The sequence below is a fragment of the Eumetopias jubatus genome, unplaced genomic scaffold (genome assembly GCF_037043125.1).
Source record: "Eumetopias jubatus isolate StellerSeaLion01/CBP00866 unplaced genomic scaffold, mEumJub1_p1.0 scaffold_4, whole genome shotgun sequence".
NCBI classification, from domain to species: domain Eukaryota; kingdom Metazoa; phylum Chordata; class Mammalia; order Carnivora; family Otariidae; genus Eumetopias; species Eumetopias jubatus.
Window position 1 is genome coordinate 16,288,914 of NW_028274810.1, and position 23,510 is coordinate 16,312,423.

General features: G+C 40.4%; 1 protein-coding gene and 1 pseudogene across 1 annotated transcript in view; both read left to right on the top strand.

Annotated features, from left to right (window-relative positions):
- The window catches only part of LOC114207994 (mitochondrial adenyl nucleotide antiporter SLC25A24), a 49,971-nt gene that overhangs the window by 20,775 nt on the left and 5,686 nt on the right, over positions 1-23,510 (top strand). Inside the window, exons 4-8 of the mRNA XM_028102086.2 lie at positions 9,591-9,702; positions 11,704-11,862; positions 14,825-14,977; positions 18,569-18,676; positions 20,147-20,314. Of these exons, the coding sequence (XP_027957887.1) occupies positions 9,591-9,702; positions 11,704-11,862; positions 14,825-14,977; positions 18,569-18,676; positions 20,147-20,314 (700 nt within the window). The remainder of the gene's footprint in view (positions 1-9,590; positions 9,703-11,703; positions 11,863-14,824; positions 14,978-18,568; positions 18,677-20,146; positions 20,315-23,510) is intronic.
- On the top strand, positions 3,817-6,499 carry LOC114207993 (segment polarity protein dishevelled homolog DVL-3 pseudogene; annotated as a pseudogene).

A 23,510-nucleotide genomic window follows, 5' to 3' on the forward strand; every position in this document is an offset into this window, starting at 1 on the left:
AGTTCTGTTGGGTATATGCCTAGAGGTGGAATGACTCGATTCTATGATAACTCTATGTTTAACATTTTGAGGAACTGCCAGACTGTTTTTGAAAGTGACTGCATCATTTTATAATTCCAACAGCCATGTATGAGGGTTTTAGTTTCTCCACATCCTCCCCACACTTGTTATTTGTTGTCTTTTGCTTTTTACCATCTACGTGGGTATAATGTATCTCGTTATTATTTTGATTTGTATTTCCCTGATGGCTAATAAATTGTATATTCTTTTATACTTTTGGGTTATTATTATTATTAGCATTTGTGCTGCTTCAGCAAAAATACTAGAATATGTTTATACTGGAAAAACCTCCCTTTTCCTTTCTCTGTGTGTCTTCTTTATCAACACAGGAAACACTTCACTTCTGACACTTCTGGCCACCAAATGTGTGGATTCCCCCACCCCCGCCCACCCCACAACAGGCAATTATCTGTGACATCAGCCCTGGTACCTTACAATTTAACTTAATTCTAATACTATCTGCCCGGAGATAGTGTCAGATCCCATAGGTTAAGGGCTCAGTCCCACAAGACTCCTCCTCAGTTCGATGCCAGTCACAAGTAGTAGGTCCCCATGTTACCCTCAGTTTTTGTCCGGCTTGGCTACACATTGGAGGTTCCCAAGACCTCCTTCCTCAGAGCAGCTTTCAGAACGCAGGGAAATATTTCCTTACATCTTCCAGTTTATTAAAGGATATGATGAAGGATACAGATGAACAGCCAGATGAAGAGATACATAAGGTGAGGTCTGTGAGGGTCGCAAGCACGTGAGCTTCTGTCCCTGTGGAGTTGGGCTGTGTTACCCTCCTGGTATGGATGTGTTCACCAATGTGAAAGTTCTCTGAACCCACACTTTGGGGGATTTTATGGGGGCTTCCTCATATAGGCATGTTCAATTATTAACTCTATTGTAAGCCTCTCTCCCCTCTCTGGAGAAATCGGAGTGGGGGACTGAATATTTTTTTTTTTTTTTGAAGACACATTTATTCAGTGTCATGATCAGATATTACATTTAGCAATCAACAGCATGGATGCAAAAAAAAAATCTACATTAAAACCCTTTGTTGGAATGCTTTACACTTTCCACGGAACAGAAACTAAAATAACCTGTTATACAATTAGTCACAATACAGTCCTCGAGTTGTTTGCCCATACACATGAGTATTGTCTAAAACATGTCTTCTTTGTAGCAGCTAGGCCCTGCCCCCACTGGGCTTGGCTGAGTTCACAAATCTGTTGTAACCTGTGGCTTCCCTGTCACTTCCCTGTCTCTTCTCTCCTGCTCAGCTCTGTTTCCTGGCCGTAATTAAAACCTGCCACTGCCATAGCCACTGCTGCTGCTGGAACCACCATAGCCACCTTAGTTTCGTGGTTTGGCAAAGTATTGGCCTCCACCACCATAGGGGCCAGAGCTTCTGCCTCCAAAATTTCCTCCTTTCCTGGATCCAAAATTTGAGGATTGATTGTTGTAATTGCCAAAATCATAGCTTCCGCCACCTCCAGAGCTGCTTCCATCATGACCAAATCCGTTACAGCCATCCCCACGGCCACCATGTCCACCACCACCTCGACCGCCGCCAAAGCCACCTCGCCCACTGAGGTTCCCTCCACCACCAAAGTTGTCATTCCCACCAAAACCACCTCCACGACCACCACCAAAGTTTCCAGAACCACTTCGACCTCTTTGGCTGGATGAAGCCCTAGCGTCTCTTGCTTAGTGAAAGTGGCTTACAGAACTCGGAAATATTTACTTACACTTTCCAGTTTATTAAAGGATATGATGAAGAGCTAGGCATGGGCAAAATCTGTGGACAATGCTCCCACCATGTTTCTTTCAGTTCTGTGAATTCTCTAAGAGTCATTTCCAACTTTGGAGCGCTTGCAGTTCTTAGTGCTTAAGGGACTAAACCTCTCCCCTCCCCTATCCTTTATAAGCCTTCAGTTTTCACCTCAGAGAGAGCTATGCTGTCTAAATCTGCCCCCTCCCACCCTACAGCGGTTTTCTTTATTTGTGCAACCTGTTTCTCTGCTCTGTGGTTCTTACAGGTGGTAACCATGAGCTTATTTCTATAGCCTAGTGGTTAGAAATATAGTTTCTGAAGTTAGAATGCCTGGGTTGAAATGAAATACTTAATTCTACTCCACTTACCAGGCCTGTGACCCAGGACAAAATACTTAGCCTCTCTCTGTGTATAAAATGGAGACAATAGAAAGTATATAGGATTGTTTTCAGGATTAAATAAATTTGCTTGCGAAGTGCTTAGAACAATGCCTAGCAAAGGCTCAGTGAATATTAGCTATTAGCTGCTATTGTTTAGTGCCTGTTTTTCCTACTACACTAAGCTTCGAGGGCACAGACCACTTCTGTCCTGTTAACTGTTACATAATCAGCACCCTGTAATCATGTGCCCTCAGAAAATATTGAAGAATGTGTTGAAGAATGAGTAGAAGTTATCCTAGTGAAAAAGTGTGAGGGGCAGGACGTTCTAGATAGAGGGAAAGACATGTTCAGACGTGGAAGCATGTTGTGAAGGGCACATTCGGGCAATGGGTCAGGCAGTGTTTCTCAGAATGCTCTCTAGACCACTGGTGGTCTGTCTCTTAGCTGGTGGTCCATGAGCTGTTTGAGTGGTCCATTGGAGACAGCCGTAAATGTAATAATAATGACCAATTTGTAGGATTTAAGAAAAAGGACAGCTGAAATAATAGACAAGAAGAGTGAGTCAGGAGAGAATAATTTGTTTCACACTGTCCTAAGATTCTTATTCAGGAGAGGGAGGTAAAATAATAACTTTAGATTTTGTTGTTATGTGTACATGGCAGAATTTCAGGGTAAACCGCTGAGAGTCTAGGAATTGAGTATATAACTTCTAAACCAGTAAGGGGAAAAATGGAATAAGAAAATCAACAAGCACGAAATTCAGGCATTCCAACAAAGTAAAGAAAGGAGGAAAACAATTCAAAGAAAAAAATGAGACAAATAGAAAGCAGAAGATAGGATGGGAGAAATAAGTTTTAAGTACAATAAAACCCCACCAAGATGTGCCCTGAAATAATGTTAGGTCCTGTTTTCCTTTCACCTCCATTCCCAAATGGGGCAGGTTAAATAAAGTTATTAGTTTTTGGGGGTGGCGGGGTGGGAGAGAAGAGTTAAGTTAGGAGGTTATTGCTTCTGGTCAGCCAGGATTTTCTCAGTTTGGTGTACAATCTGATGGGGACAAAGAATTTCAATATTTTCATAGTATTGTGACAGAATATACTAATTGAAAAATATTATTAACAATGAAAAAGGGAAAGAAGAAAAATATTAACCTCACAGTGGTGTGAAACTATATTACTTTTTTTATGATCCCTACTTATAGTGGACTTTTAATGTATCTCAAAATAAAAACAAGATTTGCTATAACAGAGAGATGAAAGAAAAAGGAAAACAAAATCCTACAAACTAAAAGCAAGCTGAAGTAGCTAATTAATATTGGATAAAATTATAAGGTAAAAAACATTCATGGGAAATAAAGTGTCACCACATTTAAAATTCACCACAAAGAGATGCCTTGGTGGCTCAGTCTGTTAAGTGCCTGCCTACAGCTCAGCTCATGATCCTGGGGTCCTGGGATCAAGCCCCGCATCGGGCTCCCTGCTCAGCGGGGAGTCTGCTTCTCCCTCTCCCGCTCTCCCTGCTTGTGTTCCCTCTCTTGCTGTCTCTCTCTCTCTCTCTCAAACAAATAAATAAATAATCTTAAAAAAATAAATAAAATCTTAAAAGTCACCCCAAAGACATAAAATTTTTAAGCTGGTTGATAGAATTCCAGGGATAAATTGACAAATTTTTTATAGTAGTGAGAAATTTTAACATATATCTTCCTATACTTGTTAGATCAAGCCGAGGAAAAAGTTTAGTCAAGATGGAAGAGAAATAAATAAGCTTGACTTAATGGGCATACAATGGAACCTTGTACCAAAAAACCAGAAAAATTTTTTTCTCATGTACTTATAGCATGTATAAAAATTGATTTTATAGTAGACCATAAAGCCAGGCTTAACACATTTTAAATAATTGGTATCACAGAGACCATTTTCTTTGACCATATATATTAATTTAGAAGTTAATAGTGGAAGTAAGTTCTAAAAATACGTTGGTTTTGGATATGATATACACTTCTCAATAAGTTTTGGGTCAAAGAGGAAATCATAGTAGACATTCAAGGATACTTTGACTTGAAAGAATATCACACATGAAAGCTTTTGAGATATAACTAAAGTGGTATGTAGGGGGAATTTTATGGCTTTGAAGCTTGTATTAGAGAAGAATTAAGGGGTGCACAGGGTGCTAGGCCAGAGCCATGAGTGAGACCAAGATCATCTACCACCTGGATGGGCAGGAGACATGGTACCTGGTGAAATGGAACTGCAAAGGTGGAACGGTGGTGAGAGCCAGCTTGGCCTTTATGAGCAGCGAGTTGGAGACCACCAGCTTCTTCAATTTGGATGAGGGTGACTGCATCCTCAGGTTCAGCAGCTCCACAGAGCAGAGCAGCCCCTTACACCTGATGAGAAGATAAGCGGCATCAGAAGCAGGAGGTTTCACAGCCTTAGTGGTCCTGGTCCTTCAGCAGCACCATGGACTCCACCGTGTCACTCAACATCATCATGGTCACTCTCATGGAAAAGTACAACTTTCTGTGCATCTCACTGTAGGCCAAGGCAAAGAGCATGGTGATGGAGGCATCTGCATTGTCTCTATCATGAAGGCTGGGGCCGTGACTGCTATGGAGGCGTAGATCTAGAAGATGCACTGTTACAGGCAAGCTAGGTGAGCTGTGAGAACATGAGTAATGATGGTGTGGTATGGGTTTTGCATGAGACTGTGCACAGACTGGGGTCATCACCCTGACTGCAGCCAGGGGGCTGGGACCCAAGTCCACCTGGCTGTTTTACACTGTCCAGGAGTGAGCCCTTCTGGCCTACTGACCCTGAATCCTGGGTCACCCACCCTGCAGCTTATGGCATGAGCCCTGTCCTGAGCACCATCACCTCCACTGGCTCTTCCATCACCAGCTCCATCCATGACACAGAGTGCCTGGATGACTTATACCTGTCCTTCCACACTGACGTGGCCACCACCATCAAAGACATGGCCTCCTCTGAATCTGCGCTGGAGGTCGGTGGCCGCATGTGACTCAAGGTTACCATCCCCAGTGTTTTCATTGGCTTGGATGTGGTGGACTTGCTGTACCACAATGTGGAAGGCTTCACTGATTGGCAGGAGGCCAGTAAGTATGCTAGCAGCCTTCTGGAAGCAGCTTCATCCACTATCAAGAAGGTCACCTTCTCTGAGCAGTGCTTCTATATCTTCAGAGACCTTTGTGGCAACATGGCTAACGTGTCCCTCCATGATCACGATGGCTTCCATGGCACCTCTACCAGGACATACTGGCCCCTTTGCCACACTGGGGGCCACCCCTTGGTCCAAGGCTTTCCCTTACCATTACCTGCTGCCCCCACACCCCTACAACCTGCACCTGGGCTTCCCAGAGCTGGCGTACAGCTCTGGCGGGGGCAGTGGCTGCAGTCAGTACAGTGAAGGCGGCTGGAGCAGAGGCTCCATCTGTAGTGGCAGTGACTGGCAGAAGGGGAAGGACCTGAAGGCCAGGGACTTGAAGTTGAGTGGCAACAGCAATGAGTGGGACCACACAACCCGCAGTAGCCTGCGGGGCCATGGGAGCCAGTGCCCAGCAAGCATAGCCACCGCAGCCACCACTCAATGACCAGCAGCCTTTGCAGCCCCCGCATCCATCTGAGCTACAGCCCCCACGGTGCGCCTTCTTTCTGTGGTCCCCCCATGCTGATGGTGCCTCCACCACCTGTGGCCATGGGGCCCCCAGGAGCCCCTCCAGGATGAGACCTGGCCTACATGTCCCCAGCCTGACCGCCAGCAGACAGTCCTTCCACATGGTCATGGGGACACCCAGTGAGTTCTTTGTGGATGTGATATGAACAGGGTCCCTCCCCCACTTCCATGCCACTCCCATCCCAGGCCAGCTGTGTTCCTCTCTCCATTCCTCCGTCTTTTTTACTTGGTCTGACACCTGAAAGGGAAGTAAACAGAAGTAAATTAAAAAGAAAAGAAAGGAATTAAGGCTGAGCATTAATGTGCTAATTTAAAGGGAGAAATCAGAATAATTTCAAAGAAGGTAGAAAGAAGGAGGTAATTAAGGAAGCGCAGTGGAAATAGAATGCAGAGATACGGTAACAGGATCAACAAAGTCAAACATCGGTTATTGGAAAAGACAAACTTCTGGAGAGACTGATGAAGAAAAAAGAGAAATGAGGGGACGCCTGGGTGGCTCAGTCTGCCTTTGGCTCAGGTCATGGTCCCAGGGTCCTGGGATCAAGCCCCGCATCGGGCTCCCTGCTCGGCGGGAAGCCTGCTTCTCCCTCTCCCACTCCCCCTACTTGTGTTCCCCCCCTCTCTGTGTCTCCCTCTGTCAAATAAATAAATTTTATAAATCTTAAAAAAAAGTGAGATGGAAATAATAATAAATGGAAATAATAAATGATTGCAAAGACACATCAGAAATTTTTCAAAGATAATGTCACAAATAATTTTATGCCAATAAATTTGAAAACATGAAATAGAAGAATTTCCAGACAGATATAATTTACCAAAACTAAATCAAGAAGAAATAGCCAATAGTACCTAAACAAACACATCGCATCAGTAATTAAAAATTTTCCCATGAAGAAAACTTTAGCCCCAGATGGTTCTTACAAACTGTTAAAGAACAGGTCTACAAATATATGGAGAGTGTAGAAGTGCACTATCCGATCCACGCTGTGAGGCCGTGCTAAGCATAACAGCAAAGGCGGACAACTAGTGAGAGAAGGGAATTATAGGCCGACATCATTTATGACATAGATATATATATGTTACTTTTTATATATATATACATTTTACAGATTTATTTATTTGAGAGAGAGAGAGTATGTGAGTGGGGGGAGGGATAGGGAGAGAGTCCTTTGAGTGCAGAGCCTGATGCTGAGCTCCATCTCATAACCATGAGAGACCTGAGCTGAAACCAAGAGTCTGATGCCCAAACAACTTAGCTACTCAGGTGCCCCTAGATGTAAATATTTTAGAGAAAATATTAATGATCTGTTAGCTCTATAGAAAAAGAAGTTAGCTGTATATAGGGGTACCTGGGTGGCTCAATCATTAAGCGTCTGCCTTTCGCTCAGGTCATGATCCCAGGGTCCTGGGATCGAGCCCCACATCGGGCTCCCTGCTCTGTGGGAAGCCTGATTCTCCCTCTCCCACTCCCCCTGCTTGTGTTCCCTCCCTCGCTGGGTCTCTCTCTGTCAAGTAAATAAATAAAATCTTTTAAAAAACATTAGCTGTATATAGAAAGCATAATATACCACAATCAGTACTTTAAAAGGGCAACTTAAAACATTTTGTTAGATTACAAAGTACAGAAAAGATGTGCCTTTTCTCCAAATTGATAATGATTCAATGGCATTGAAAAAAAAGTAGTTTTTTTTTTTTTTGAGAAACTTGTTAAGCTGAGTCTCAAATTAATATCAAAGAACCCAAGAATAACCTAGACATTCTTGAAGAGCCATGGGAAGCAGGGGACCTGCTCTATCATTTATCGAGAGTTGTTATTAAGCCATAATTAAGATGGGGTAGTGGTACATATATAGATAAGTCGACAAATGGAACATAATATCCCAGAAACAGACCCATCCATATTTGGGGTTTGTCACACAAGAGAAGTAGCTTTGCAGATCACTTTGCAGAAAAGGAGAGACTCTGCAGTACATGGTGCTAGTACCTCTGGTTATCCATGCAGACAGCAATGAAACTGGGTACCTACCTCACACCATACATAAAAATCAACCTAAATGTGAAAGTTAAACTATAATACTTGTAGGGGAAGAAAAGGAAATGTCTTTACCTCAGTGTAGGGAAGGAAATGTTTGAAAAAAAAAAAGACATGAAAGGTAGTAACAAAAGATCGACACATTCAGCTGTATTAAAATGAAGAGAATCTATTCACAGATAGCGTAAACAAGGTAAAAAGACAAAGAGAAGGTATTTGCTAATTTATAACTTGAAGTACTAGAATCAGCTATGTAAAGAACTGTACATAGAAAAGAATAAGATACCCAACCCATTAAAAAAATGGGCAAAAGACACAAATAGGCATTTCACACAAGGGGAAACATGAATAGCAAGTGAATATGATAAGGGATGTTAAACCTCATTGGTGATTTGAAGAGAAATACAATTTAAACCCACAGACTATTTTATTTAAGAAGTTTGTGAGTGTTCTGTGGCTTTACGCTATGGAATTTAGAATTCATTTATTCATTCAGTAAATATTCTCCCTGCCAGGCACTGTTCTAAAAACTTGGGTCATCTCAGTGATCAAAATCAACAAAAATCCTTGCCCTGTGGAAGATGCTCATGAATCCATATATGGGAGATTGAGGGGTAGGGTCAGATGATAAACAATTGCATTAAAATAGAAAACAGTGATAAAAATAGAGCTCTAAATATTGTAACCTAGAATAATGTTGTAACTAGGGCTCTCATGTGAGATGTTAGTACCCATGTGCTAAGACAAATTAATGTTTGTGTAATTTCACAAATATGCAGATCAAAATTAAAATTGGCACCAGAAAACATAATATCAATACCTGAAAATTGCATTTGATTTGAATGCCATCTTAATGTATCATTTTCATACAAATTATTGATAAATACAAGGTTTGAAGGAGACACCCAGACTTTTTTTTCAGGGACAGTCATTAATTCAACAAATAAGTGAACACCTTCTTTGCGCCAGCCACTTTAGATCCTGGGTATAGATAGTGAACAAAACAATCAAAATCCTGGCAGAGTTCAGAGTTGATCTTGGGAAAAAACTGGTCAAATAGCACACTGCCAAGAAACTTGTAAATTAGGCAAAAAGTTAATGAAAAATATCTAAGGCTAGAGTATATTAATGTTAAATGTTGAAGATGAGGTACCAGGATTTCTTAAGACTCAAAAGGCCCAGTCACCAAGTTAGATTTTTTTTTTTTTTTTTACAATTACTGCTAATTTTCTTAGCTTTGAGGAGGTTGGAGAAGGAAATTGATAGAATATTTTGAGTATGTTCCAAAATCACATCCAAATGTTAGAACATTAAGAAATATCTTCCTGAGCCAATGCAAGAAAAAATGGGTCATAAATCCATTCATTACTACCTACCAGCATTTAATCTTCCAGCTTTAGTGTTTGATAGCTCATTGATTAGAGTTTGACACAGTGCCAAAAGTAGTCTTTAGTGAGATCTCTCTGTGACTTTGGGGTCCTTCTTCACCTAAATGATTAAAACTAATAGAACATCAAAAGCTTGCTGCCATTTCCACCTATTACTGTGAATTGGGATCTTTTCATAAGAATATTGAGTTGGAGAAGAAACTAGCATTCTGCAAAATGGCCAATAATGTTTTACTTATAAATTTTATTTTGTTTTTTAAGTAGCTTCTTTTTATTTTCAGTATTGATGCTGATGGGACAATGACAGTAGACTGGAACGAATGGAGGGACTATTTCTTATTTAATCCTGTTACAGACATTGAGGAAATTATCCGTTTCTGGAAACATTCTACTGTAAGTATGCTGTGTGTATTAGATTATACTTATTTGTAAGCCATAGTTATTTATTACATGAGAACACTCTGTAATGCTTACAGGCCAGGGTGCCCAATTCCCAGTAGCTCCCTAACTTGTAGAGTTCTGCTTATTCTATTAGGTATATATTCAGAATATCATAAAAAAAAAAACCCTGAGGCTGCATAAACATCGTAAATGTGGTACCCATTTTTGCCATTCTCAATACTTGGAGGAGATACTGCCTTCCAAAAATCTTATGAAGTTGAGCGGCCCAGCTTTTATTGCATTTAAGTATTTTGCCAAGAGAAGTGTGAAAGTCAGAGGTTTTTACTTTTTATAGATATACATTGTTTAAATGATCTCAGAACCTCATGATTGCTGAGATTCTATTTCCTTGGCCGTGAATGATGGGCCAGACATGACTTCTGAAACTTTTGCTTGTTTTGTCACCTGTATAGATTTATCTCTGGGATAAGGTACTTATAATAACAATAATTGAAGGTTAAACCACGTTTGGCTCTTTTGTTTAACAGTTCACACCTGTCTGCATTTCTCAAAACTTTCAAATTTTAATGAAATTTCATTAATATTCTGCTAACATATATTGGTATAACTAAAGGTCAGTTTATTGTGCAATCTGCTCCCGAAACCAGTGGGAATTCTTGGAGGGAATTTTAATTTTCCTAGTGGGCTTGTCTGCTATGCTTATTCATGGATTTCAATAAGTTTTATACATAATAAATGAAGCCTGGAGTTCACATTGCCCCTAGTAACAATGCCTAAACTTAAATAGATCATTGTAAAATTATGGTGATGAATGCCTCTTCTATGAGTATAGAATAATATACTGTACGTTCAGTTGCCTAGATACATTTTCCACTTATGTGAATTTATATTTACATAATCAGACTCTCGCTGTACCTTTGGAGATAGTAGTTAACAATCGTGTATTCATTTTATTGATATTAAAGTGAAGAAAGAGGAGGTTACTACTATAGCATATAGCCTCTTACCCCTACACTCCTACCTATAAAATCCTTTACAGCAGAATCATTTAGATAATAAACTCGTAAAAATACTGTCATTTTAGAACTCCATTTATCTCAAGTTATATTTGTAATCTATGGTAATGCTTATTAAATAGATTGGAGGAAGGATTATTTTTAAACAGTACCTCCCTGTTAGCTAAATTTTATAAAGAACCTGTTGCATGTTTTATTTATTTTTTATTTTTTATTTATTTATTTTTTTAAAGATTTTATTTATTTATTTGACAGAGAGACACAGCGAGAGAGGGAACACAAGCAGGGGGAGTGGGAGAGGGAGAAGGAGGCTTCCCGTGGGGCACGGACCCTGATGCGGGGCTCGATCCCAGGACCCTGGGATCACGACCTGAGCCGAAGGCAGCCGCTTAATGACTGAGCCACCCAGGCGCCTGAAGAACCTGTTGCATGTTTTAAATGACAAGTCTATAAAAATATTTATAGGCAGTCTACATAGGAGATGAGTTTTGGGGTGTTCACATATATAGCTTTAATTTAATTTTTATTTACAGGTCTAAGTAAAGCATGTATCATGGTATAAAGAATAACATGGATAGAATTTTGAGATAAAGGGAGTATCTTTGAAGAATTGACAAACTAATTTCTTTCCCTAGCTAAGAAGGATTCCCACCTGATAAACCACTGACCTTTCATTCTGACTTAGACCAAGAGGAGAAAAGTTACTCTGAATCTATTTAAGAAAGAAAGTTGTAATTGTTGGTTTTGTAACTTTGTAATTACGGTCAACTTTCATTTCTTGTGAACTGATCCTGCACTTCATTTAGTGTGAGGAGGCTATTTAAAATCATCTGTATGCTCAGATTGGTGTAGTATACTTTCTAAGGAATAAAGGTGATCTTCACTGTAAAATAACACATGATTCTCTACAGCGAACCTTCTGGAGTTATCTATTTTTAACGGAGGGAGCATGGCGATCTTTTTTCCATCTTAACAGGGTATTGACATTGGAGATAGTTTAACTATTCCAGACGAATTCACAGAAGATGAGAAGAAGTCTGGGCAGTGGTGGAGGCAGCTCTTGGCAGGAGGTATCGCGGGTGCTGTCTCTCGGACAAGCACGGCCCCTTTGGACCGTCTGAAAGTCATGATGCAGGTGAGCCTTGTGATCTTGTGTCTCAGCATCTCCCACATATGCTAAAACGATGAGAAATGTGCCGCTTTGAGAAAGAAGTTTTAAAATTTCTCCATAATCTTCCTTTCTACATTTAAAAGATAGGTATGAAATCTCTATTGTTACTAATTCTGAATTCAGTCCCTATGAGTATTTCACCAAACCTTAAATTATGGGTCCATGTGTGTGATGGACTTTTAATCTCTGGCATTCCATGACTTTTCAAATGTTTATTAAAAAAAAAAAAAGTCTGTATGGATAAAGAAGATGTGGTATATACATACAATGGAATATTATGCAGCCATCAAAAAATGAAATCTTGCCATTTGCAATGACGTGGATGGACCTAGAGGGTATTATGCTAAGTGAAATAAGTCAATCAAAGAAAGACAAGTATCATATGATCTCACTGATATGAGGTATTTGAGAAACAAGGCAGAAGATCATAGGGGAAGGGAGGGAAAAATGAAACAAGACAAAACCAGAGAGGGAGACAAACCCTAGGAGACTCTTAATCTCAGGAAACAAATTGAGGGTTGCTGGAGGGGAGGGGGGTGGAAGGGATGAGGTGGTTGGGTGATGGACATTGGGGAGGGTATGTGTTGTAATGAGCATTGGGTATTATATAAGACTGATGAATCACAGGCCTGTACGCCTGAAACAAATAATACATTATATTTTAATAATAAATAAAAGGTCTCTAACCGTTATTTTAGGAGATAATATTTTCCTTCTGTTTTATGTATTTTCTCAAAAGTGAGATATTTCCAAAGTTTAGAATCTTGGAACAAGGATATAATTTTTAAAAACATTCTAAAGATGAGGTTAGCAGAAAAGACCTGGATTTATAGACTGACTTTGCTATTTACTAGCAAGATGTGGTCTTGGCTGCTCAGAGTGGAAAGAAAGAGAGAAAGGAAAGGAATTGATATTTACTTGGTGCTCATTATGGTAACCCATTTAGCAACCCAGTGAGGTGAGTATTTCATCCTCACATTATCTGTGGAGAACCTGAGGCTCAGAGAAGTAAATAACTTTTCCTTTACAACAATTAGATGAGGAAGGAAGTATCTTTGACTCTAGACCTTGTGGTTCTCACACTGCATGAAACCCCCAAGGTCTCATTTTCCTTCATCCTGCAGTGGGATTAAGAATATCTAACAAGGCTGGTTGGAAGAATTAAATGATGTAAAGTATGTAAAAATGCCGGATACACTGGAACACCCCACTGGAATATAGTAGTTTTAGAAGTTGTGTTGTCACACCTATGGTCAACACTTTTTATACCTGTCCTCAGATTTACGTATAAAGAGATTTCTGACGATATTTTAAGCAAGCATCCATTCAGAATGTGCCTAAATCTCAAAATATATTTAGGGGTAAAAATAGTGCTTTAAAGAAAAAGGAGAAGGAATTGGCGCTTGTGTTTTTCTTTAGGAATGATAGCACATTGACTTTGAGAGAGCTTGTATAAGCATTCCTCTTTTTCTTTGTTGTATTTTATTGTGACGTTTATTTAAAATAAAACAAATATCTCTGGACTTTATTTCTTGCAAGACCCGTGGGGTGACTGGGTGGGGTCTTTCAAAACTACCTTCAGGTTCAGTAATTCAGTAGGGCTCACAGAACACACTAGAAGCTTTTGTACTCCTGGTTGTGTTTTATGACAAGGCAAAGTTACAGATTAAAATCGGCGAAAGAAAGAAGCGTATTGGGACAAGTTCGGGACGGTGCCAAATGCAGAGCTTTTATTATCTTCTCTTGGGGGAAGTCATGATGTGTTACTTTCCTGACACTGAGGTGTGACAGTGTATGCACAGTGTTGCAAACCGACCAAGAAAGTTCACCCACGTCTTTGATGTCCAGAGTCTTTTTTTTTTTTAATTCTCAGGTTTTAGCTACATACTTATTTTGTTTTTTTTTGAAAATTTTATTTATTTGAGAGAGACAGAGATAGCGACAGAGATAGAGCATGAACAGAAAGGAGAGGGAGATGCAGGCTCCCCACTGAGCAGGGAGCCCGATGCAGGACTCGATCCCAGGACCCTGGGATCATGACCTGAGCTGAAGGCAGACGCTTAATGACGGAGCCACCCAGGCACCCCTCCAGAGTCTTTATTGCGGATCAACCACACATTGCCCACGTGACTGACTTTTAGTCTTCAGCCCCTCACATCTTGTTTTTCTATTTTTTTACAGTAGTCACTCATTTTGTGTGAGCCAAAACAGTCAGAAGAGAGCTGATTTCTTTATGCGTTTTTGGCTTATTGGATTTAATTGTTTTTACATGGAGGCAGTTATAAGGTCTAGTGTTTTTTAAACAGTGATCACATCTGTAGTCTAAACCAGGTATTCACAGGGTGAGGCATTCATGTTGCCATGAATTTATTGCCTAGAGAGGCTTTGAGATAAGCCATAGAAGGTACAATTTTTATTTTTGGTGCCAGGCTATGTGCATTCCAGTGTCTGTGGCTCTGATACACATAATACAAAATTGTTTTCAGACCCATTTATATTTCATATTGGTATTACTTCTGGTGGGGGGAGAGATAGTATATTACCTGCAGTATATTTTTAAAAGTTTTCTTAAACTGAACTTGTTTGCATTCCAAGGGGTGTTCCATAGCCTAATATATAATTTGGTTCATGTTATCTTATGAATGTTGTTCATAATAATTTTAATTTAGATCGTGTCCTCTCTGCTTTCCCACACTGAGGATACTGATTTTTCTTAGTTTTAGATTTAGAGTCAGGCCTCTAAAATGCTGGTAGTAATTCTTCCTAGCATTATACATTATCCAAACTTTCTATATTCTGTTTTTAAATACATCTTCTTGCAGTAATAAATAGTATTGAAATAAAGAGGGTGGTTTGTACAGTTACTTTAGAAATAGTAACAGTAACATGCCACCAATGTTTTGTATCCTTTTGCTTTTATTTTTAGGTCCATGGTTCAAAATCAGGCAAAATGAACATATACAATGGCTTTCGACAGATGGTGAGAGAAGGAGGTGTCCGCTCCCTTTGGAGAGGAAATGGCACAAATGTCATTAAAATTGCTCCTGAGACAGCTGTTAAGTTCTGGGCATATGAACAGGTAATTGTTGTCACCTCTGGAATTTATTAACAAAGAGGAGTTAATAAACTGATTCAATAGCAATGAACATATAGTGCTTTTTGGGTTCTTGTTTTACTCTATAATAATTTTCCATGTGTACTCCAGGAGGAATTTCTCTTCCAGGAGATTAGAACTACATGAACTCAGATTCTTTATGACCAAACTTTAGAATTCTTAAGTTCATTTTATTTACTTTAAAAAAGACTTCTGTATTCTTTTCATAGTAGCTCTTAAAGGAAATAGAGCATTTTTGCTTATTCATTTTGAATTCAGAGTAGAAGCTGCATGCTAACCTAAGTTTTATGAAAGCATCCCAGTCTGACATCTGGAAGGAAAACTTTTAAGTTGAATTCCTGTGTGTAATATGACATTGCCATGAAGTTGAATTGAATTTAGAGTGAAAGCTCCTTGAAGGCAGGGGCTTGCCTGCTTCTCCATGGACTCCAGCGCTTGGAGCCTGGCATGTGATAATTGCTCAGTAAGTGTTTTTTGAATGAATGTCAGATAGTAGCGAACATCCTGCAAGACTTGACTCAGGAGTTACTTCCTCCAGGAAACCTTCTTCATTGTCACAGTTCTTTTTGTCTCCCTCTGTTATAGCACTTTCACATTAAATTCTGATTATCTCAGTACTTATCTCTCTCCTTAATAAAACTGTGAGCTTCCTTAGGCAATACTGGTTTTCAGGTTTGTATTCCCCGACTTTGCCCAGTGCCAGCGAGTCCTTACTGAAGGACTGAAAACACAGAAGTCCCTGAGCTGGAGTTTGAGCCCAAGCCTGCCTGAATCTCAGGTCCACTAAGGTGAAGGGAAAGATATGTATTTCGAACAGAAGCAGTGGCGTGTGGACAGAAATGCAGGCACAGGGGAACATTGCTCACTAAGGAAATTGAAGGTGGTTCATTTGGCTCCAGTGTGTAGCAGAGTGTGTTTCTGGGAAGAGAATGACAAAAGCAGGCTGGACAGGTAGGCAGAAGCCAAGTATAATAGGAGTCTTGATTTTATCCTGAAGAGGGTGAGCGACCTATTGAAGCATCTTCTATAGAGAAGTGAAATGAGTATATTTACATTTAAGAAAGATCAACATGGAAAAAAAATGGAGGATGTATTAGAGGAGAGTGAGGCCAGACTGGAGGCAGGGATGCTATTTAAGGATATTCCTATCAGCCAGGTAAGAAATGATGAGCACCAGGATAAGGTGGTGGCTGGAGAAACTGAAGAAGAAGGAAATGAACTGAAAAATATTTTGGAAATAGAATCAACAGGACTCACTGACTGAGTGGATATGGAAGCGAGAAAGAAAGAGGAATCAAGGATGATACTCTGGGGCCTACTTTGGGCAACTACGTACATGGAGAATACAGTAAGGGGAATAGATTTTGGGGTACAATGACGGGTTCCATTTTGGACATGCTGAGTTTGAGGCATCTCTGCAACATGAATAGGTAGCTGTCCAGTAGGACTTTTGATCTCTGATGGACAGGTGGTTTTTGAGTTGAAGCCATTGGAATGGATCACTGAGGAAGACTTATAGAATGGAAGAATTCTGGGAATATGCCCCAAGAGAAGAAGAAGGAGCCCCTTGTAGAGGGGATTGAGAAGGAATAGCCAGAGGGATGGAGGAAATGCAGAGACTGATGGCCTAGAAGTGAGAGGATAAAAAAGGATTTGTCAATCCAGAGATAGGAGAGCTTGGTATAGAGGTTCCAGGGAAGTGAAGAGATGAGAAACCATTCTGAAATGAGTGAAAGTAAACCAGGGGCTGACGAAAATTGCACAGTGTAGGCACATTTTTGGGGAGTTTGAGTTGAGTGAAGGGAAGGAGAAGAAATGAGGGAAAGTGATAGATAAGAAAGATGGTGGGCAGAGGGAGGGTTTTGATAAGTTTTATTTTAATGTGCCGCTGGCTGAAGGAAGCATGTTAAAAGTATAGAAGGGAGAGGCTGGTGAATGCAGCAAGTGTTCACAGGAAGTATGTGTGGGGATGGAAGGGCCGGGGAGACATGGGTGCCATCCAAGGCCCTGGGAAGGATTGGCTTTGGTGGCATGGGAACTCTTCTTCTGTCACCTTGGGAAGAAAGAAAATGTATGTGGCTGTGGATCATTCTGTGGAGGGTGGGCAGGAATATTCTTGCTTGGTGGCCTCTGTTCTTCCTTGAGTTCCCAAGAAAGGACATTTCCTGAGAATAAGGGAGGAAGTGGTATTGGAAGCTGGGAGAGAATGGAAACATTTAAATAGGTGTTGTAACAAATGGAAAAGAAAAGGACAGACAAAAGGATTTTAGGGTGGCTTTGGGAGCCCCATTAGCCTCCCGCTTCTCTCTTTTGATTTATCCACTTCTCCCTCCTGGGTCAGTGGTTAATTACCTCTGTAGACTCACCTCACCTCTCTAAAACAAGGAATCTGGTTTGCGACCAGTCTGTGTTTGGGCAGAGCCTTTTTTTCCAAGTTGTAGGAAGAGAATGGTAATAGGAATAACGTTTACTCTGGGGTTGATGTGGTAGTGTATATATGTAACACATATATGTGTTACCCACAGAAATGTCTTTCTCAGTTGTTTTGTTAATATGTGTCACTTAATTATACTGATGAAAATAAACTCGTCTTAAAGAAAAGCTAGGGGCACCTGAGGGGCTCAGTCAGTTAAGCGTCTGCCTTCGGCTTAGGTCATGATCCCAGGGTCCTGAGATTGAGCCCCACATCAGGTCCCTGCTCAGCGGGGAGTCTGCTTCTCCCTCTGCCTGCCGCTTCCGGACTTGTGCTCTGTCTCTCTCTCTCTCTCTCTCTCGATCTCTCCATCTCTGTCAGATGAATAAATCTTAAAAAAAGGAAAGAAAATCTATGAGGAAAACATATAAAAATTGTGAACACTTTATCAACCCTATATTTTCTGGGAAAGAATGCTATTATTGTGTTTTAGCATAGGAGTGACTGGTCCCATCTGTGGAACATCTATGTTCTGGGGAAATCGAACTTAACAACCACTGTCCGGTAAACCGAATGTTTTAGCATCTAAGCTTTGCTTTTCTTCTGGGTATTGTTAATGCAGCGTATGCATTTGGAAAAACACCATCATATTGTCAATTAATTGATTACGAGGAGTTGATTTGTATTTTGGTATTTATTTAGCTGGGACTGCCATAACAAAATACCTTATTAGTTGTTTAAGCAACAGAAATTACTTTCTCACAGTCCTGGAGGTGGGGCATCCAAGACCAAGGTGCTGACCAATTTGGCTGCTGGGGAGGGCTCTCTTCCCAGCTTGCACACGGCTACCCTCTTGCTGTGTGCTCATATGGCCTTTCTTTAGTACATGTGTGTATGGAAAGAGAAAGAGAGGGAGGGAGCGGGGAAGAGAAAACTCTCTGGTGTCTCTTTTAAGGACACTAAGCCTTTCGAGGGCCCCACCCTCATGGCCTCATCTAACTCTGATTATCTCCTAGAGGCCCCATCTCCAAATATCATCACAGTGGGGGGTTACAGCTTCAACCTAAGAATTTGTTGGGAGGGGGAGACGTGACTCAGTCTATAGCAGGTACTAATTTACATTTTTAAATGTATTTATACAGTACAAGAAGTTGCTTACTGAGGAAGGACAAAAAGTAGGAACCTTTGAGAGGTTTATCTCTGGTTCCCTGGCCGGAGCAACTGCACAGACTATTATTTATCCCATGGAGGTAAGTACCATTGCGAAGTCTGACTGTGTTGGTGGTGTTCGTTTCATTATCGATCGCTGGGCAACAGGTTATCCCCAAACTAGCAGTTTAACACAGGCATTTATTATCTCACGGTTTCTGTGGGTCAGGAATCTGGGAGTAGCTTAGCGGGGTGCCCCTGGCTCAGGGTTCCTCTGAGCCTGGAGTCAAGGTGTGGGTCAGGGCTGCAGTCACTGCAAGGTTCAACTGGGGACGGGTCTGCTTGCAAGCTCTCTCACGTGTTTGTTGCTGAGCCTCCTTGGCTATTACAGCTGGAGGTGTCAGTTCCTTATCTCAGGGGTCTCTCCATTGGCTATTTTGAGTACCCCCACAACACGATAGCTATTTTTCCCAAGTCGGTAATATGAGAGAGAGAGAGAATTGTTAGCCAGCACTCAAGATGGAAGCTGCAGTCTTTTGTCATTTCTGCTGTCTTCTCTTGGTCACACAGACCACCCCCGGGAGAGTGTGGGAGGGGACCACACAACGGTGTGAACACCAGGCGGCAGGGATAGTTGGGGGCCCTCTTAGAGGCTGGCTGCCACAATGTTGATAAGAATGACAGCACCCATTCTTCTCCAAAGAGTTTCTGTACCATAAGTTTAATAGTAGATTTGATGAGGTGATGATGGCAGTGCTCACTAGACATCCTACCATTAGACGGTTGGCAAACCATGAGACTGGGGAGTACTTCATACAGCCCTTGAGCTAAGAATGGCTTTATACATTTTGAAAAGTTGGTTAAAAGGATTTTAAAAATATGCAACAGACCTGAAGTTTTAGGCCTGCAAAGACTGAAATACTTACTATGTTGCCTTTGCAGGAAAAGCTTGTCAATTCTTGCTTTAGAGCAAAAATAATATTGTAGATGTGGCTATCTTTATTGATATGACAAAGGGTTTTTCAACAACTAGTAAGATTTAAGCAAAATATACCCTTAATCTTCACCTTTGTGGTATGCATATTAATGTAGCTTTCCTTACAAGTATCTTAATATGGTTGTTCATATTCCTCACACCCTTCAAAAAATATCCTAACTGAATACACAGTCTTCCTCGTATATCCTCCCTCTCAGTTAATAACATAACCTTCCCACCTCCCTGCTGTCCCCCTCCTGTGTTCCAAGCTAGAAACACTGGGGTCACCCTCTACGCTACCATTTCCCTCACCTTCCGTATCTAATTGGTCACAAGTCAATTTTAAGGCATCTGTGAATTATTTTCTATTTCCTCTGCCCTCATTCAGATCCTCTTTACAATAAGTAGGTCTTCTTGGCTCTGGTGTTAGCCCTTCAGTAGACGTTATATGTGAGGGATAACACATCAACAGATTGGGCAGTCATTTGAGAGACAATATGTGCCAGGTATTTGTTGTCTGTAAAATTACTTCCTTTGAATTCTATGATGACAGAATTCATATAAATGATAATCTGTTACATTCTTTTATAACTAGGTTATGAAAACCAGGCTGGCTGTAGGCAAAACTGGGCAATATTCTGGAATATTCGATTGTGCCAAGAAGATTTTGAAACATGAAGGCATGGGAGCTTTTTACAAAGGTTATGTTCCCAACTTATTAGGCATCATACCTTATGCAGGTATAGATCTTGCTGTGTATGAGGTGAGTCTGTAGCAATATTTTGAATCTGAAAATGTAGTTAAATAGTTCTTATTGTTAGAATTTGATTTTATGTAAAGAAGCACATATATACCAGGAAATAGTTTGTGATTAAAAGTAGATTCAGGGGTGCATTGTTTGATCATTTTTTTTCCAGTACCTTGAATGTGAGACCCCATATGCCTGTGGTCATCTTTGTATCAGATTTCCCTGTGAATTATTTTAATAAATAAAGAGCACAAACTCACGTTATATAAGATAATTGTTATAGAATTATAATGTAATAATTTTTCAGCTTAGACGATGGTACGAGGGATTTTTTTTGAGGGAATAGGAAATAATCAAAGAGGGCACATTTTCTTTGATTTGTTAAAATCTACCATCATAAAGCCAAGAGACTGATATGGATGACACAGATTCATCCCTGGCACTGAAAAGACAACTTAGACCACAAATCTTGGATCAACTCTGCCATTTAAACCATTTAATAATTTACGAATCTGACAAACAATCTTGGTTTTTGCTTTGAAAAAACTGTAGTTCTGGTCGGGGAGAGAGACAAGCCAACTGCTAAGGCTCAGGGTGGGGAGTTTTGCTGTGATAGGAGTAAGCCTGTAGCAGAGGGGAGATATGGAATGTGGAATGCAAGTTTTCTTAGAGGACCATACCTTTCTTTCTAAACAGCTTTATTAGGATACAATTTACACACCATACATTTCATTCATTTAAAGTTTACAATTCAATGGCCTTTGGAATTTAATTTAAAATTTAATTTAAAAATTGTGGTAAAATGTATGTAACACAATATTTGCCATTTTAGCCATTTTTAAGGGTACAACTCAGGGATGTTAATTATATTCACAATGTCGTGACCCATCCCCACTATCTATTTCCAATACTTTTTCATGATTCCAAACATAAATTCTGTTACTGTTTTGAAATAATTCTCCACTCTCCCCCCACCCTCAGCACCTGGTAACCTCTAATCTACTTTCTATCTCTATGAATTCGTCCATTCCAGTTATTTCTTTCAAGTAGAATCATATAATATTTGTCCTTTTTTGTCTGGCTTCTTTCCCTTTTTTTTTTTTTTTTAAGATTTTTATTTATTTATTTGACAGAGAGAGAGACAGCAAGAGAGGGAACCCAAGCAGGGGGAGTGGGAGAGGGAGAAGCAGGCTTCCCGCCGAGCAGGGAGCCTGATGCGGGGCTCGATCCCAGGACCCTGGGATCATGACCTGAGCCGAAGGCCGACGCTTAATGACTGATCCACCCAGATGCCCCTCTTTTGCCCATTTTTGAGGACCTGTCAAACTGGTTTCCTTGGTAGCTGTACCCTATTTCATTCCTACCAACAGTACACAAGAATTCTAATTTCTCTACATCCTTGCTAACACTTGGTAGCTTCTGTTTCTGTGTTGTTTTTTTTTTCATAGTGACCATCCTGATAGATGTGAGGCAATGTCTCATTATGCCTTTGATTTGCATTTCTCTGATAATATGTGAGGTTGAGCATCTTTTCATATGCTTTTGTTCATTTATATATCTTTTTTGGAGAAATGTCAAAATTTTTTGCCCATTTTTTTTGTTGAAGTATAGTTGACACACAATGTTATGTTAGTTTTAGGGGCACAACATAGTGACTCAACAACTCAATATGTTATGCTCTGCTCACCACAAGTGTAGCTGTGATCTGTCACCATACAACTCAATTACAATGCCATTGACTGTATTTCCTATGCTGTGCCTTTCATGCCCATGACTTACTCCTTCCATAACTGGAAGCCTGTACTCCCCTTCACCCATTTTGCCTCTCCCCTCCCTCCTTCTCCCCTCTGACAACTATCAGTTTGTTCTCTGTATTTAAGAGTTTGTTTCTACTTTTTTTTGGTTTGTTTGTTCATTGTTTTGTTTAAAAGATTCCACATATAAATGAAATCATATGGTGCGTGTCTTTCTCTTTCGGACTTATTCCACTTAATACCCTCATAATACTCTCTAGGTCCATTCATGTTGTTGCAAATGGCAAGATCTTATTTTTTATGGCTGAGTAATATTCCTGTGTGTGTGTGTGTGTGTGTGTGTGTGTGTGTGTGCACGCGCGCGTGCGCACATCCCCCCCATATCTTTATCCATTCATTTATCCATGGACATTTAGGTTGCTTCCATATCTTAGCTATTATAAATAATGCTGCAGTAAACATAGGGCTATAAATTAGTGTTTTCGTTTTCTTTGGGTAAATACCCAGTAGTGGAATTGCTGGATTGTATGGTAGTTCCACTTTTGATTTTTTGAAAAACCTCTGCACTGTTTTCCACAGCGGCTGCACCAATTTGTATTCCCACCAACAGTGCACATATTTAAGGGTACAACTCAGGGATGTTAATTATATTCACAATGTGGGAATTTTTGTGAATTTTTGTGCCACATATTCTCCAACACTTGCTCTTTCCTTTCCTTTCCTCTCCTTTCCTTTTCTTTTTTCTCTTCTCTCCTCTTCTCGTGTGAGCCATGGGGGTAGGCAGAAGGGCAGAGGGAAAAGGAGAGAGAGAATCTTGTTCCACGCCAAGCATGGAGCCCGATGCGGGGCTCCATCTCACAACCCTGAGATCATGACTTGAGCCAAATCAAGAGTCAGATGCTTATCCAACTGAGCCACCCAGGAGCCCCTATTTCTTGTCTCTTTGATTCTAGTCATTCTAACAGGTGTAAGGTGATATATCATTATGGTTTTGATTTGCATTTCCCTGATGATTAGTGATGTTGAGCATCTTTTTTTTATTATGTTCTGTTAATGAGCGTCTTTTCATATATCTGTTGCCTTTGCCCATTTTTAATTTTTTAAATTGTTATCGGAGTTCTTTATGTATTTTGGGTATTAACCCCTTATCAGATGTGTGGTTTGCAAATATATTCTCCTGTTCCATAGATTGCCTTTTCACCCTGCTGATTGTTTCCTTTGCTGCATAGTTTTTAAGTTGGTGAAGTTCTTTTATCTCTTTTTGCTTTTGTTGCCTGTGCTTTTGATGTCCAAGAAATCATTGCCGAATTCAGTGCCCTGAAACTTTTTTTTTTAAAGATTTTATTTATTTATTTGAGAGAAAGAATGAGAGAGAGAGAGCACATGAGAGGGGAGAGGGTCAGAGGGAGAAGCAGACTCCCTGCCGAGCAGGGAGCCCGATGCGGGACTCAATCCCG